A 13,185-nucleotide genomic window follows, 5' to 3' on the forward strand; every position below is an offset into this window, starting at 1 on the left:
TACCTGCCCGAGATATTATAAAGGGGTCTGCTATGGGTGCAAAGAGATTCAGAAGGGCACATGTGAGATTAGTAATTGCAGAAAGATAAAACTGTTTCACGACTGTTATTCCATGGAATTAATATTATTCAATAAACCAGTCACATTAGTGTTCGCTGTGTTTAAATAATATGATTAAAAGAAAAAGAATGCTTACCTATTTACAGATTTATGCACCTCTCTGCTAACTTACTTACTGAAAATTCATTTTGCATTGTAAGCATGTCAGATTTGAAAAGTATTCAGAAACATGTACTTTAATGAAATATAATACCTGCTACCCTCATATAGTCACCCTGGGCAGAGGGTTCAGCTGCTGGTCATGAGGATGCCCTCAGGGGCTTATTGAAGCATAGTCTGGTTACAACTATTATGTTTCAAAATAGTTTTTTTAAAAGGCATCTAATTGTGTGCTAATAAGTATGTAAAAGATGGATATAGTAGATTCATAGTCAATTTAATCACAGAAATTTTATTTGCAAAGCCATCTGGAAATTAGCATGAATATACAAAACAATACTACCTGAGTGGTGACCCTGAGCACGTTGCCCAAATTGTCCAACAATTCTGTTACTAATAGCACAACTGCACTTACATTATCAACAACAAGAATAGCCAACCAATTGAATTTAGGTTCAAAGTTAAATGACGAACAAGAGAGAAATCATTAAGATAAATACTGTGCCCAGAGAACAGCAAAATTCAGGGAACTGCAGTGTGAAGAGACACACATTCCAAAGAAAACGGCATAAAAAATATCTAGAGAAAAATTTTTCCAAGAAAAAAAAGTGGAGAAAACTGCACAATTATATAGCACAAGCTTGAGTTTCAAAATAATCTGTAATACACAGGCAACTCTAGGAGCATCCAGCTATGTCAGCCACAACAACTGTAAGATCTTAGTGAATAGGAACGACTGAGTAGGTCTAAATGAAAGACAACATTCTCTTAAAGTTTATAGGAAGTAGTGCTTTGGAATTTGTACAAAGTTTGTCTCTGATCTGAGCTCTTGGATTACACACGATAATATCTGTTTTGATTTGCTTTAAATATTGACGTGGGAATCAGCAAAAAGGTGATGCATTATTTTTGCACAGATAGGGGAAAATTTGAGGGTTAATTCAGGATGATCCTGAAATTATACAAATCTAATTTGGACAGCACTGAAGATTAGCCCAATGTCATAATTATGAAGGTGACTCTGGAGGGAGTAGTAAGAAGGTACCAGCCATGATCTCATTCCAAGTGACCCTTTCTCCCCTAGGAAAGCTGCTAACCAGGCAATGGATGCCTCAGCTCTTGTCCCAGAATTCTGGGGGATTTGGTGACAGTGTTTCTTTCCATCAACTTCTTTCAGCACCGTAAGCCTTACACATTTAATATCGTTCCTCTTTACTGAGCACCAGACAGTTATTCTTCCTACTCCCTTTTGCACAGCCTCTGACATCCCTCTGATGCTGCATTAAAAATTTTAACTGCAGATTTTCTAGTTCCTGGCCCATGTGACATGACAGGTAGCATCTGACAATGATAGAGACACTATAACTTTCCCCCACTAACACAGTATAATACGAGACTTTCAAAAAAATATTACCTGTTTAGGCTGAGCTCCTTTTGAGAGAATGTCAAGTAAATCAGCAGAAGAGATGAAATAGAAGCGAGGAAAGGCTATGCGCTTGGTTTCCAAGTATTCAGTGAGAGCTTTTTCACAAAGAGAAAGCCTATATGAATGAAAAATCTTTTTAAGCATATCTTGTCCATTCAGTCATTAAAACTTGAGCAAAACAAAACTCAAGTCCTGTCCATTCATTACAGTAAACTTACTGTTTAACAGGTAGCTTACTTCCTTTTTTTTGACATCATCATCTATCTTGCTTATGACTAATATACAAGTTATGCCAAGTAGAAGAGGACTATGCCAAATACACACACACATACCATTAGTTGGGGCTAAATATGAATTAGACTTAGGATTACGTTATTCATTGCTTTTCTGAATGACACTTCTAAGCAGCAGTGGAGAAGACCAGGTTGCCATCTTTCAACCTGAGAGCAAAATGCACTAGTAAGATGTAATTGGTTTACAGTCTTCTTTTCCCCCACCGGATGTCTACAAAACACAAGTGACTTCCCTCCTGTCAGGTATTCAGAGGAGTCATAAGATCCAGAATTGGTTCCACTTTATTGCCCTTAGCAGAGCAGAAATGACCCAGAGGCAGAGCCCCGAAGCCCCAAAGAGCATCACTCAACTGAAATAATTAACTTTGCCCTTTTCCTTACCAAAAAAACTTTCAGACTCTAAAACTCCTTTGTTTATGTAATATAAAATTTTATCTAGGTCTTTCCTTACCTTGCAATAAAAAAAGGATCGCAGTTCTACAACCCATCATTTTAGTAGCAGATCTGACCATTTTTAATCAAAAGCCAGAATTAAATGTGAAAATTACTTTACAAATGGCCCTTGGGACAATGATTTCAAAAGTGCTACTTTGCTGCCTCAGGATAATTTCTAATCAAATGAAACTGTACAGAAACTAAAGGACTACATCAACAGAGTGCAATCCCAGTTCCTGGCACACAGTAGGTGCTCAATCAATATTTACAGGATAGTTTGATGAAAGAATTGATCAATCAACCATGTCAATTCTCTCGATAAGAAGATACACTAGCATAATACTCCTTTCAGAAAACAAATATTTTTGGATTTATTTACATTAACTTGCTATATATATGTTTCATGTAATATGTACAACAAGCCAATTATAAGCAAAATTACAAAATAATTTACAAGAGGTTGCACCTCCATAACACAGTATTAAACACTATTAGGTATGTGAAAGAGACTTCATAAAATTACAGTAAATTGATCATCTTCGATAGCTTTATTCTTACCTGGACTGTAAATCTTTAAGTTTTTCATAGAGATTAGGTCTGCATGTTGCTTCTAATACATTTTTTACTTTGGCTGTCTCGAACATTAACTCCTGTATGAAAGTGCAATACGGAGCCGTAGATATTAGAACAATCTTTTCTAAACTTTTAAACGTTTCGAGAATTAAAAAATGAAGAACAAAGAATGAAGAGGCAAGGTTAAAGATACTTCTAAGAATGTCTGACACCACATCTGTTTACTTTTGCTTTTCAACTCTTAGATGAAGATCAAAAGCATGTACAAGCACACCGTTTTTATCAAAATAAATGTGAGCAGCTCTGTCACCACTTTAGGCCCACAGAGAATTTTTCTCTTCTAAATCAAACGAAAAAGAATAAAGAAAGGCAAAAGGAGAAAGGGAATGGAGAATGGGAAGAGGAAAGAGAAGAGAAAGTGAGACAGGTAGGAGGAGTGGGGGGAGGAGAGGGAGAGAAAAAGGGAGAAAGGGAGAGAGAGAGAGAGAGAGAACGAGAGAGCGCCCAGAATCTTAAAAAGCATACCTACATATAAAAATGAGAGAGACCTAAACAGTCTATTTTTTCTTCCTCAAAAGTGAAATTAAAATTTATCTGTGACTTCTACTTTGGGTAGAAAGAAAAAACATTTAATCTCAATTTTTATGAGAAATAGTCACTATCCTTTGCTAGAAATCTCTCCAATCAATTATCATTATGTGCACCATGCCACGTGCTTTCTATGGCTTTTACAGAAAAGAAAAACTGAAACTAGTAGTATTATTTTCTACCTGTTGTCTTTTCTCAGTCTTTTACCTCTGAGGATGAATCTGTTTACCTTTATTACCACAAGGGTTGGCAATCTATGGTACCTGGGACAAATATGGCCTGATGTTTGTTTTGCATGATCTAGAAGCTAAAAATGGTTTTTACATTTATTTTGGAGACAGGGTCTCATTCTGTCACCTGGGCTGGAGTGCAGTGCTGCAGTCATAGCTCACTGTAACCTCAAACTACCTTGGCTCAAGTGATCCTCCCACCTCAGCCTCCCGAGTAGCTAGACAAGTGTGGGCCACCTTGCCCAGCTAATTATTACAAAGTTTTTAGTAGTGAAGGGGTCTCACTATATTGTCTAGGCTTGTCTCGAACTCCTAGCCTCAAGTCATCCTCCCACCTTGGACTCCTAAAAGGCTGGGATGATAGGTGTGAGCCACCAAGCCTAGCCTACATTTTTAAATCACTGAAAAAAATAACCAGCCGGGTGTGGTAGCTCACGCCTGTAACCCCAGCACTTTGGGAGGCCGAGGTGGGTGGAACACAAGGTCAGGAGTTTGAGACCAGCCTGGCCAATATGGTGAAACCCCACCTCTACTAAAAACACAAAAATTAGCCAGAAGTGGCAGCGGACGCCTGTAGTCCCAGCTACTCCGGAGGCTGAGGCAGGAGAATCGCTTGAACCAGGGAGGCAGAGGTGGTAGTAAGCTGAGATCAGGACACTGCACTCCAGCCTGGGAGACAGAGCAAGACTCTGCCTCAAAATAAACAAATAAATAAATAAATAAAAATAAAAATAAAAAACAGTATATTTTGTGACACATGAAAACTATGTGAAATTCAAATTTCAGTGTCTACAAGTAAATCTTTATTGGCATATAACCATATCCATTTGTTTATATATTACCCATGTCTTCTTTCATGTTATAATAGAAGCATTCAGAAGGTGTTACAGAGGCTGCATGATCCACACAGCCTGAAATATTTATTACCTGACCCTTTGCAGGAAAAGTATCCTGACTCCTGCTTACTCATGCAAAAATATATTCATTTTTATAAATATGATGCTCCAAATCATGTTTCTTTACAAAACTTTGCTAGAATAGCTTACAACCTGTCTTTGACAAACCTTAAATTCAGCATCCACCCCATCAAATCTTCCAGCATCTTTCACAAGCTGGATTCGAATATCTTCTGAACAGACAAAAATGCTTTCCAGGTGAGACCAAGTTCGCTGGACTTCCATCCAAGTGAAGATGACCGAGTCTGCTATGTTTAATTTATTTTGCCAGCTTAACACTTGCTCAATGAAATATTCTACATACTTGCTTTGAAGAAGAGTCTGCAACTGAACCTAAAATAAAGGCGAAGAATTTTAAATAGTAGCTAAATTTAGTAGGATGTGAGTGCTATGAGGGAGGCACTATATCTATTCTGTTTATTGCTAGATTCTTAGACGCAGCATGTAATATCTGGAACTGGCATTAAATAAGTTTTTGCTAAATGAGTGAATGAGTGAATTAATGGTAGTAAATATTCATATTAACATTTTTCCAAAAAGAAAAAAGATAAATATAAGCAGCTGTATCTCATATGTCTTCCTCAAAAAGGATCTACTGCCAGCAGAAAAAAAAATTGTGTATCGGGGTTCAGCATTGGGAATTAAACTGTATTCTTTCATTGCTCTTCCCCTCATCCCTGCCTATTAGTCATGCCAAGATTGTGTAGGTATGTGTTTATTAATCTTAAAAAAATAGGCCGGGCGCGGTGGCTCACGCCTATAATCCCAGCACTTTGGGAGGCCGAGGTGGGCGGATCATGAGGTCAAGAGATCGAGACCATCCTGGCTGACATGGTGAAACCCCATCTCTACTAAAAATACAAAAATTAGCTGGGTGTGGTGGCACACACCTGTAGTCTCAGCTACTCGGGAGGCTGAGGCAGGAGAATTGCTTGAACCCGGGAGGTGGAGGTTGCAGTGAGCTGAGATCAGGCCACTGCACTCCAGTCTGGGTGACTGAGTGAGACTCCGTATCCAAAAAAAAAAATAGGCTGGGCACGGTGGCTCACGCCTGTAATCCCAGCACTTTGGGAGGCTGAGGTGGGCGGATCACAAGGTCAGGAGATTGAGACCATCCTGGCTAACACGGTGAAACTCCGTCTCTACTAAAAATACAAAAAATTAGCTGGGCATGGTGGCGGGTGCCTTTAGTCCCAGCTACTTGGGAGGCTGAGGCAGGAGAATGACGTGAACCCAGGAGGCAGAGCTTGCAGTGAGCCGAGATTAGGCCACTGCACTCCAGCCTGGGCGACAAAGCGAGACTCCATCATTCATTCATTCATTCATTCATAAATAAATAAATAAATAAAATAAAATAATATAAAATAAAATAAAATAAAATAAAACAAAACTGCCCCCCACCAGCCTGCTAGGCCCTTGAGTTTCCACTTTCCCTTTCCAGTTACTGCTAAGCTCCACAGCACTTCTATCACCAGTGCTTGTTTTTGTTTTTTGTTTTTTTTTCAATTATTGGTTGCAGTTTTATTTAGAAAAGAATGCTATAATGTTTTTGTTTCTCATGTTTCTCATGTTTATATTAAAAGAAAAGCTAACAAATTATATTTTAATTAAAATATGTCTAGTATGTCTGAAACACTTCTATCACAGAGCATTACATATCTGCCTAACTTAAATGTTTTAAGTCTGTCCTCATAAGTCTTTTTTTCCCTTCCAACATTTATTTTGGGTTTGGGGGGCACATACACAGGCTTGTTACATAGGTAAACTGCATGTTGTGGGGGTTTGGTGTACAGATGGTTTCATCAGCAAGGTAATGAGCACAGGTAATAAACCTGCCAGGTAGGTTTTTGATCCTCACCTTCCTCCTGCCCTCCACCCTCAAGTAGGCCCCAGTGTGTATCATTCCCTCCTTTGTGCCCACGGGTACTCAATATTTAGCTCAGCAGTGCCTGTTTTAATGCCATGCAGTCTAGCTAGTACTTCTCACCATTCTATGACATTGAAATCTCAGACAGTCACTGAGTAGAATGACCTCTACTCCTCATTTTTCTCTACTCTAGGTATTTAACATTCTTGACTCTTCTTTGAGGGAAAACCCTTATCCCTTGACTTTTCTATGATATTACAGTATCCTGTTTCAACTATTTCTCTTACCACTCTCTTGCTGCCTCATTTTTGTCTTCTCCTCTTGTTCACCAAATTCAGCCTTTTCCAATGCTCTATCCTCAGCTGGCTTATCTCCTTTACTCTCTAGCTAGTTCATCAAGTCTCAAATACTGACAGTGAACTCCCAGACACCAGTTCTTGGCTGAACCTCTGTGTTGAGCTGTGGTCTGGTTTCACCTTTGCATAAACAGCTCTCACACTGAATAAACCAATAATAACAGTGTCATCTCTCCAAACCAGTTTCTTTTCCTAAATATCTCACATCTAGTAATAATACTACTGTTATTCCCTCTGAATAGTTTGTCTCTTCCACATTTCTTCTCATGTCTGAAGAGATGCTAACACCTACGATTTTAGAATTCAAGACCATACAGCACGTGCTCAGACTATCTGTCCAGGCCTACCTTTCACTATCCCCATAAAGAAAATCTGTATTTCAAGGAAACTAGAGTCTTAACATTACCTTTGAACGCCAGAGACATCCTGTCATTCCAAGGTGCTACTAATATTGTCCTCATTGCCTAAACACCCTTTCCTTGACTGTCATTTTTTGAAGAATAATAGACTGAATAATAGAGTATCCGTCAAGTCTCAGCATAAGCACCATCATCTTCTAAGGCCCTCCCTGGGTCTTTCACCCACCTTAATCACAAAGCCTCCCTGTCTCTTCTGAGACTCCTTGGAGTCCTTTTGCTTGTCTCCCTACTCAAGTGCATCTTCCTAGAGAACAAGTGTTCATAACTTCAGATCACAAATAGTATCATACCTGGAGCCGGTAACAGTTAGATACTCAATGAATAAATAAATACATGTTGAGTATTAGAACTAGAAAAAAGTAAAAAATTACAATTTAAAATAAAATCTGATTTAAACTGCATATGCAACCAACATCAGAGAACCTAAATATATAAATCAAATATGAACAGATCTGCAGTATGAGATAGACTGCAATACAATAATAGTAGGGGACTACAATATTCCACTTTCAACAATGAATAGATCATCTGGACAGACAAGAGAGAAACAGTGGACTTGAATACCTTAGGCCAAATAGACCTGATGGACATAGACAGACTATTTCATCCAATAGCAGAATGCAGATTTTTCTCAAGTGCAAATGAAACATTCTCCAAAACAGATCATGTGTTAGGTCAGTGATATGGTTTGGCTGTGTCCCCACCAAAATGTCATCTTGAATTCCCATGTATTGTAGGAGGGACTCAGTGGGAGGTAATTGAATCATGGGGGTAGGTCTTTCCCATGCAGTTCTCATGATTGTGAACAAGTCTTGCAAGATCTGATAGTTTTAAAAAGGGGAGTTTGCAGGCACATGCTCTCTTCTCTTGTTTGCCGCTATGGAAGACGTGCCTTTCACCTTCTGCCATGATTTTGAGGCCTCCCCAGCCACGTGGAACTGTAAGTCCAATAAACCTCTTTCTTTTGTAAATTGCCCAATCTTGGACATATCTTTATCAGCAACATGAAAACAAACTGGTTTAATACAATAAACTGATTCCAGTAGGGTGGGGTGCTGCTGAAAATATACCTGAAAATGTGGAAGCAACTTTGGAACTGGGTAACAGGCAGAGGTTGTAACAGTTTGGAGGGCTCAAAAGAAGACGGGAAAATGCCCAGGCAGAAGTTTGCTGTAGGGGCAGTATCCTCATGGAGAACCTCTGCTATGGCAGTGCAGAAAGAAAATGTGGGGTCAGGGCCCCACACACAAAGGGAAAGTTTGGAACTTCCTAGAGACTTGAATGGCTTTGACCCAAATGCTGACAATGACATGGACAATGAAATCCAGGCTGAGGTGGTCTCAGATGGAGATGAAAAACTTGTTGGGAACCTGAGCAAAGGTGACTCTTTTTATGTTTGAACAAAGAGACTGGTGGCATTTTTCCCCTGCCCTAGAGATTTGTGGCACTTTGAACTTCAGAGAGATAATTTACGGTATCTGCGGAAAAAATTTCTAAGCAACAAAGCATTCAAGAGGTGACTTGTGTGCTGTTAAAGGCATTCAGTTTTATAAGGGAAGCAGAGTACAGAAGTTCAGAAAATTTGCAGCCTGACAATGTGATAGAAAAGAAAATCCCATTTTCTGAGGAGAAATTCAAGCTGACTGAAGAAATTTGCAAAAGTAACCAGGAGCTGAATGTTAATCCCCAAGACAATGGAGAAAATGTGTCCAGGGCATCAGAGACCTTTATGGCAGGCCCTCCCATCACAGGCCTGGAGGCCTAGGAGGAAAAAGGGGTTTCCTGGGCCAGGCCCAGGGTTCCCGTGCTGTGTGCAGCCTAGAGACTTGGTGCCCTGCATCCCAGCCACTCCAGCCACGGCTGAAAGGGGCTAACATAGAGCTCAGTATGTGGCTTCAGAGAATGCAAACCTCAAGCATTGGCAGCTTCCAAGTGGTGTTGATCCTGCCAGTGCACACAAGTCAAGAATTGAGGTTTGGGAACCTTTGCATAGATTTCACAAGATGTATGGAAATGCCTGGATGCCCAGGCAGAAGTTTGCTGTCAGGGCAGAATCCTCAAGGAGAACCTCTGCTATGGCAGAGCAGAAAGAAAATGTGGGGTCAGGGCCCCCACACAAAGTCCCTACTGGGGCACCACCTAGTGAAGCCATGAGAAGAGGGCCACTGTCTTCCAGATCCCAGAATGGTAGATCCACTGACAGTTTGCACTATACCCCGGAAAAGCCACAGGCCCTCAACACCAGCCTATGAAAGCAGGTGGGAGGGAGGATGTACCCTGCAAAACCACAAGGGTGGAGTTGCCCAAGACTGTGGCAACCCACCTCTTGCATCAGCATGACCTGGATGTGAGACATGGAGTCAAAGGAGATCATTCTGGAGCTTTAAGATTTGACTGCCCTGCTGGATTTCAGACTTGCATGAGGCCTGTAGCCCCTCTGTTTTGGCCCATTTCTCCCATTTGGAATACCTGTATTTACCCAATAGCTGTATCCCTATTTTATCTAGGAAGTAACTTGCTTTTGATTTTACAGGCTTATAGGTGGAAGGGACTTGCCTTGTCTTGCATGAGACTTTGAACTGTGGATTCTTGAATTAATGCTGAAATGAGTTAAGACTTTGGGGGACTGTTGGGAAGGCAAGATTGGTTTTGAGATGTGAGGACATGATTTGGGAGGGACCGGGTGGAATGATATGGTTTGGCTGTCTCCCTACCCAAATCTCATCTTGAATTCCCATATATTGTGGGAGGGACCCAGTGGGAGGCAATTGAATCATGGGGGCAGGCCCTTCCCGTGCTGTTCTCCTGACTGTGAAGAAGTCTCAAGAGATCTGATGGTTTTAGAAAGGGAAGTTTGCCTGCATAGCTTTCTTCTCTTGTCTGCTGCCATGTGAGACATGCCTTTCACCCTCCACCATGATTGGGAAGCCTCCCTAGCCACATGCAACTGTAAGTCCAATAAACCTCTTTCTCTTGTAAATTGCCCAGTCCTGGGTATGTCTTTATCAACAGCATGAAAACTGTTGATACAGCCACAAAACAAGTCTTAACAAATTTAAGAGAAAAAAGAATGAAAAGCAGTAAAGATTATCTACAAGATAAATAATATTAAAAACTTTTGAAAACCTGAGAAAGATATAAATATCCAGGTACAAGAAGGTCAGAGAACACCAAACAGAATGGACCCAAATAATACTACTCCAAGTCATATAATAATCAAACTCTCAAAGGTCAAGGACAGATAGAGAATCCTAAAGCAACAAAAGAAAAGAAGCAAATAAGATATAAAGGAGCTCCAATTTGACAAGAGACATCTCAACAGAAAGAATACAGGCCAGGAGAGTGGAATGACATTTTCAAAGTGCTAAATGTAACAAAAAAAAAACCCTGCTAACCAAGAATACTGTGCCCAGAAAACTTATCCTTCAAATATGAGGGAGAGATTAAAGTCTTTTCCCCAACAAACAAAAGGTGAACTAATTCACTACCACCAGACTAGTTTTACACAAAATGCTAAAGGAAATTATTCAATTTGAAATAGAAAAACACTGACATTAAACAATTTGTTTAAAGCCATAAAACCCACTGGTAAAATTAAATACATGAATGAACACAGGATATTCTAGTACTGTAACTATGGTGTGTAATCCACTCATACCTCTAGCGTGAGGCCCAAAACACAAATCTATCAAAAACAATAGCTACAGCAAACTGTTAAGAGGTAGATGATATAAAAATATGCAAATTGAGACAACTAAAGCTCAAATTGTGGGGTAGGGGGAAGGAATGGAGTTTCTTCTTCATTTTTTCCCTAGTTTTTTTTTTTTGAAATTGTCATCTCTTCAAAATAACTCGTTACATTTTTTCTAAGCCTTGTGGTAACCACAATGCAAAAACCTATAATAGATTCACTAAAAATAAAAAGCAATGAATTAAAACATACTACCAGAGAAAATCACTTAATCATAAAGGAAAACAGTAAGAAAGTAAAAAAGAGGAATTACAAAGCAATGAGAAGATCAGTAACAAAATGGCAGTAATAAGTCCTTAATAACACTGACCATAAACGGACTCAGTTCTCCAATTAAATGCATAAAGTGGCTGAACAGCTAAAGAAATATAACAGAACTATACAGTGCCTACAAGAAGCCCACTTCACCTATAAAGACACACATAGACTGAAAGTGAAAGAGTGGAAAATGATATATCATGCACCTAGAAACCAAAAAAGAGTAGGAGTAGCTATACTTAGATCAGATAAAATACATTACAATCAAGACTGTAAAAAGAGACAAAGAAGGTGACTACATAATGATAAAGGAATCAATTAGGCAAAAGAATATAATAATTACAAATACTAAATATCTGTGTACCCAACACCTAAACTCCCAAGTATATAAAACAAACTTTAATAGATATAAAGGGATAAAGGGAAAGATAGACCACAACACAATAATAGTACAGGACTTGAACACCCCATTCTCAGTAATGGACAGATCTTCCAGATTTCAAAAACCAACAAAGAAACATCAAACTACACACTAGACCTAGTAGGCCTGACTGACAGAGCATTCTGCCCAACTGCTGCAGAATACACATTCTTTTTGTCAGCACATGGATTCTCCAGAATAGATTATATCTTAGGGCACAAAACAAGTTCCAAAAAATTCTAAAAAGTAGAAATCATACTGAGTACCTTTTCTGATTACAATGAAATAAAACTAGAAATCGTAACAAGAGGAACCTTAGAAACATCACAAACACATGGAAATTAAACAACATGCTCCTAACCAACCAATAAATCAATGAAGAAATTAAGAAGGAAATGTAAAAATTTTCCCTCTTCATATTCAATATAGTACTAAAAGTCCTGGTCAGAGCAAATAGGCAAGAGAAAGAAATAAAAGGCATTCAAATTGGAAGGTAGAAGTCAAATTAGCCTTGTTCTCAGATTACATGATCTTGTACCTAGAAAAACCTGAAGATTCCACCAAAAAAATTGTTAGAACTGATAAACAAGTTTAGAAAAGTTGCAGCATATAAAGTAGACATACAAAAACCAGTTGCATTTATATGTACCAACAGAAAACATTTGAAAAAAGAAATCAAGAAGACAATCACATTTACGGTAGCTACAAATAATATCAAATATATAAGAATCAAATTAACCAAAGAAGTGAAAGACGAAAAGTGAAAGTTTCTATATGAGAAACATTATGAAACACTAATGAAAGAAACTGAAGACACATGCAAAAAACAGAAAGATATTCCATGCTCATGGATTGGAAGAGTATTGTTAAAATGACAATACTACCAAAGCAATGTCTAAATTCAATGCAATCTCTATCAAAATACCAATGACTTTTTTTCCACAGAAATAGAAAAAGTTTCAAAATTTATATGGAATCACAGAAGACCCTAAATAGTCAAAGCAATCCTGAGCAAAAAGAACAAAACTAGAGGCATCAAACTACCTGTCTTTGAAATTTACTACAAAGCTATAGTAGCCAAATCAGAATAGTACTGGCATAATAACAGACACAGAGACCAATGGAACAGAATAGAGACCCAAGATGTAAACCCATACATTTACAACCAATTAATCTTCAACAAAAGTGCCAAGAACATACAATTGGCGAAATGACAGTATTTTTTATAAATGGTGCTGGGAAAACTTGATAACCATATGCAGAAGAATGAAACTAGATTCCTATCTGTCAATGTAAACAAAAATCAAAACAAAATGGATTAAGAGTTGAATCTAAGACCTGAAACTATAAAACTACTAGAAGGAAACACTGGAGAAATGCTCCAGGACACTGG

General features: G+C 38.7%; 1 protein-coding gene across 1 annotated transcript in view; it reads right to left on the reverse strand.

The window, feature by feature from the left end:
• Positions 1-13,185, reverse strand: part of DNAH11 (dynein axonemal heavy chain 11) — a 371,689-nt gene that overhangs the window by 274,545 nt on the left and 83,959 nt on the right. The window contains exons 26-28 of the mRNA XM_031935967.1: positions 4,829-5,053; positions 2,932-3,023; positions 1,634-1,760 (exon numbers count right to left, since the gene is read on the reverse strand). Coding sequence (XP_031791827.1) covers positions 1,634-1,760; positions 2,932-3,023; positions 4,829-5,053 — 444 coding nt within the window. The remainder of the gene's footprint in view (positions 1-1,633; positions 1,761-2,931; positions 3,024-4,828; positions 5,054-13,185) is intronic.

This window comes from Piliocolobus tephrosceles, chromosome 8 (assembly GCF_002776525.5).
Source record: "Piliocolobus tephrosceles isolate RC106 chromosome 8, ASM277652v3, whole genome shotgun sequence".
Lineage (NCBI taxonomy): Eukaryota > Metazoa > Chordata > Mammalia > Primates > Cercopithecidae > Piliocolobus > Piliocolobus tephrosceles.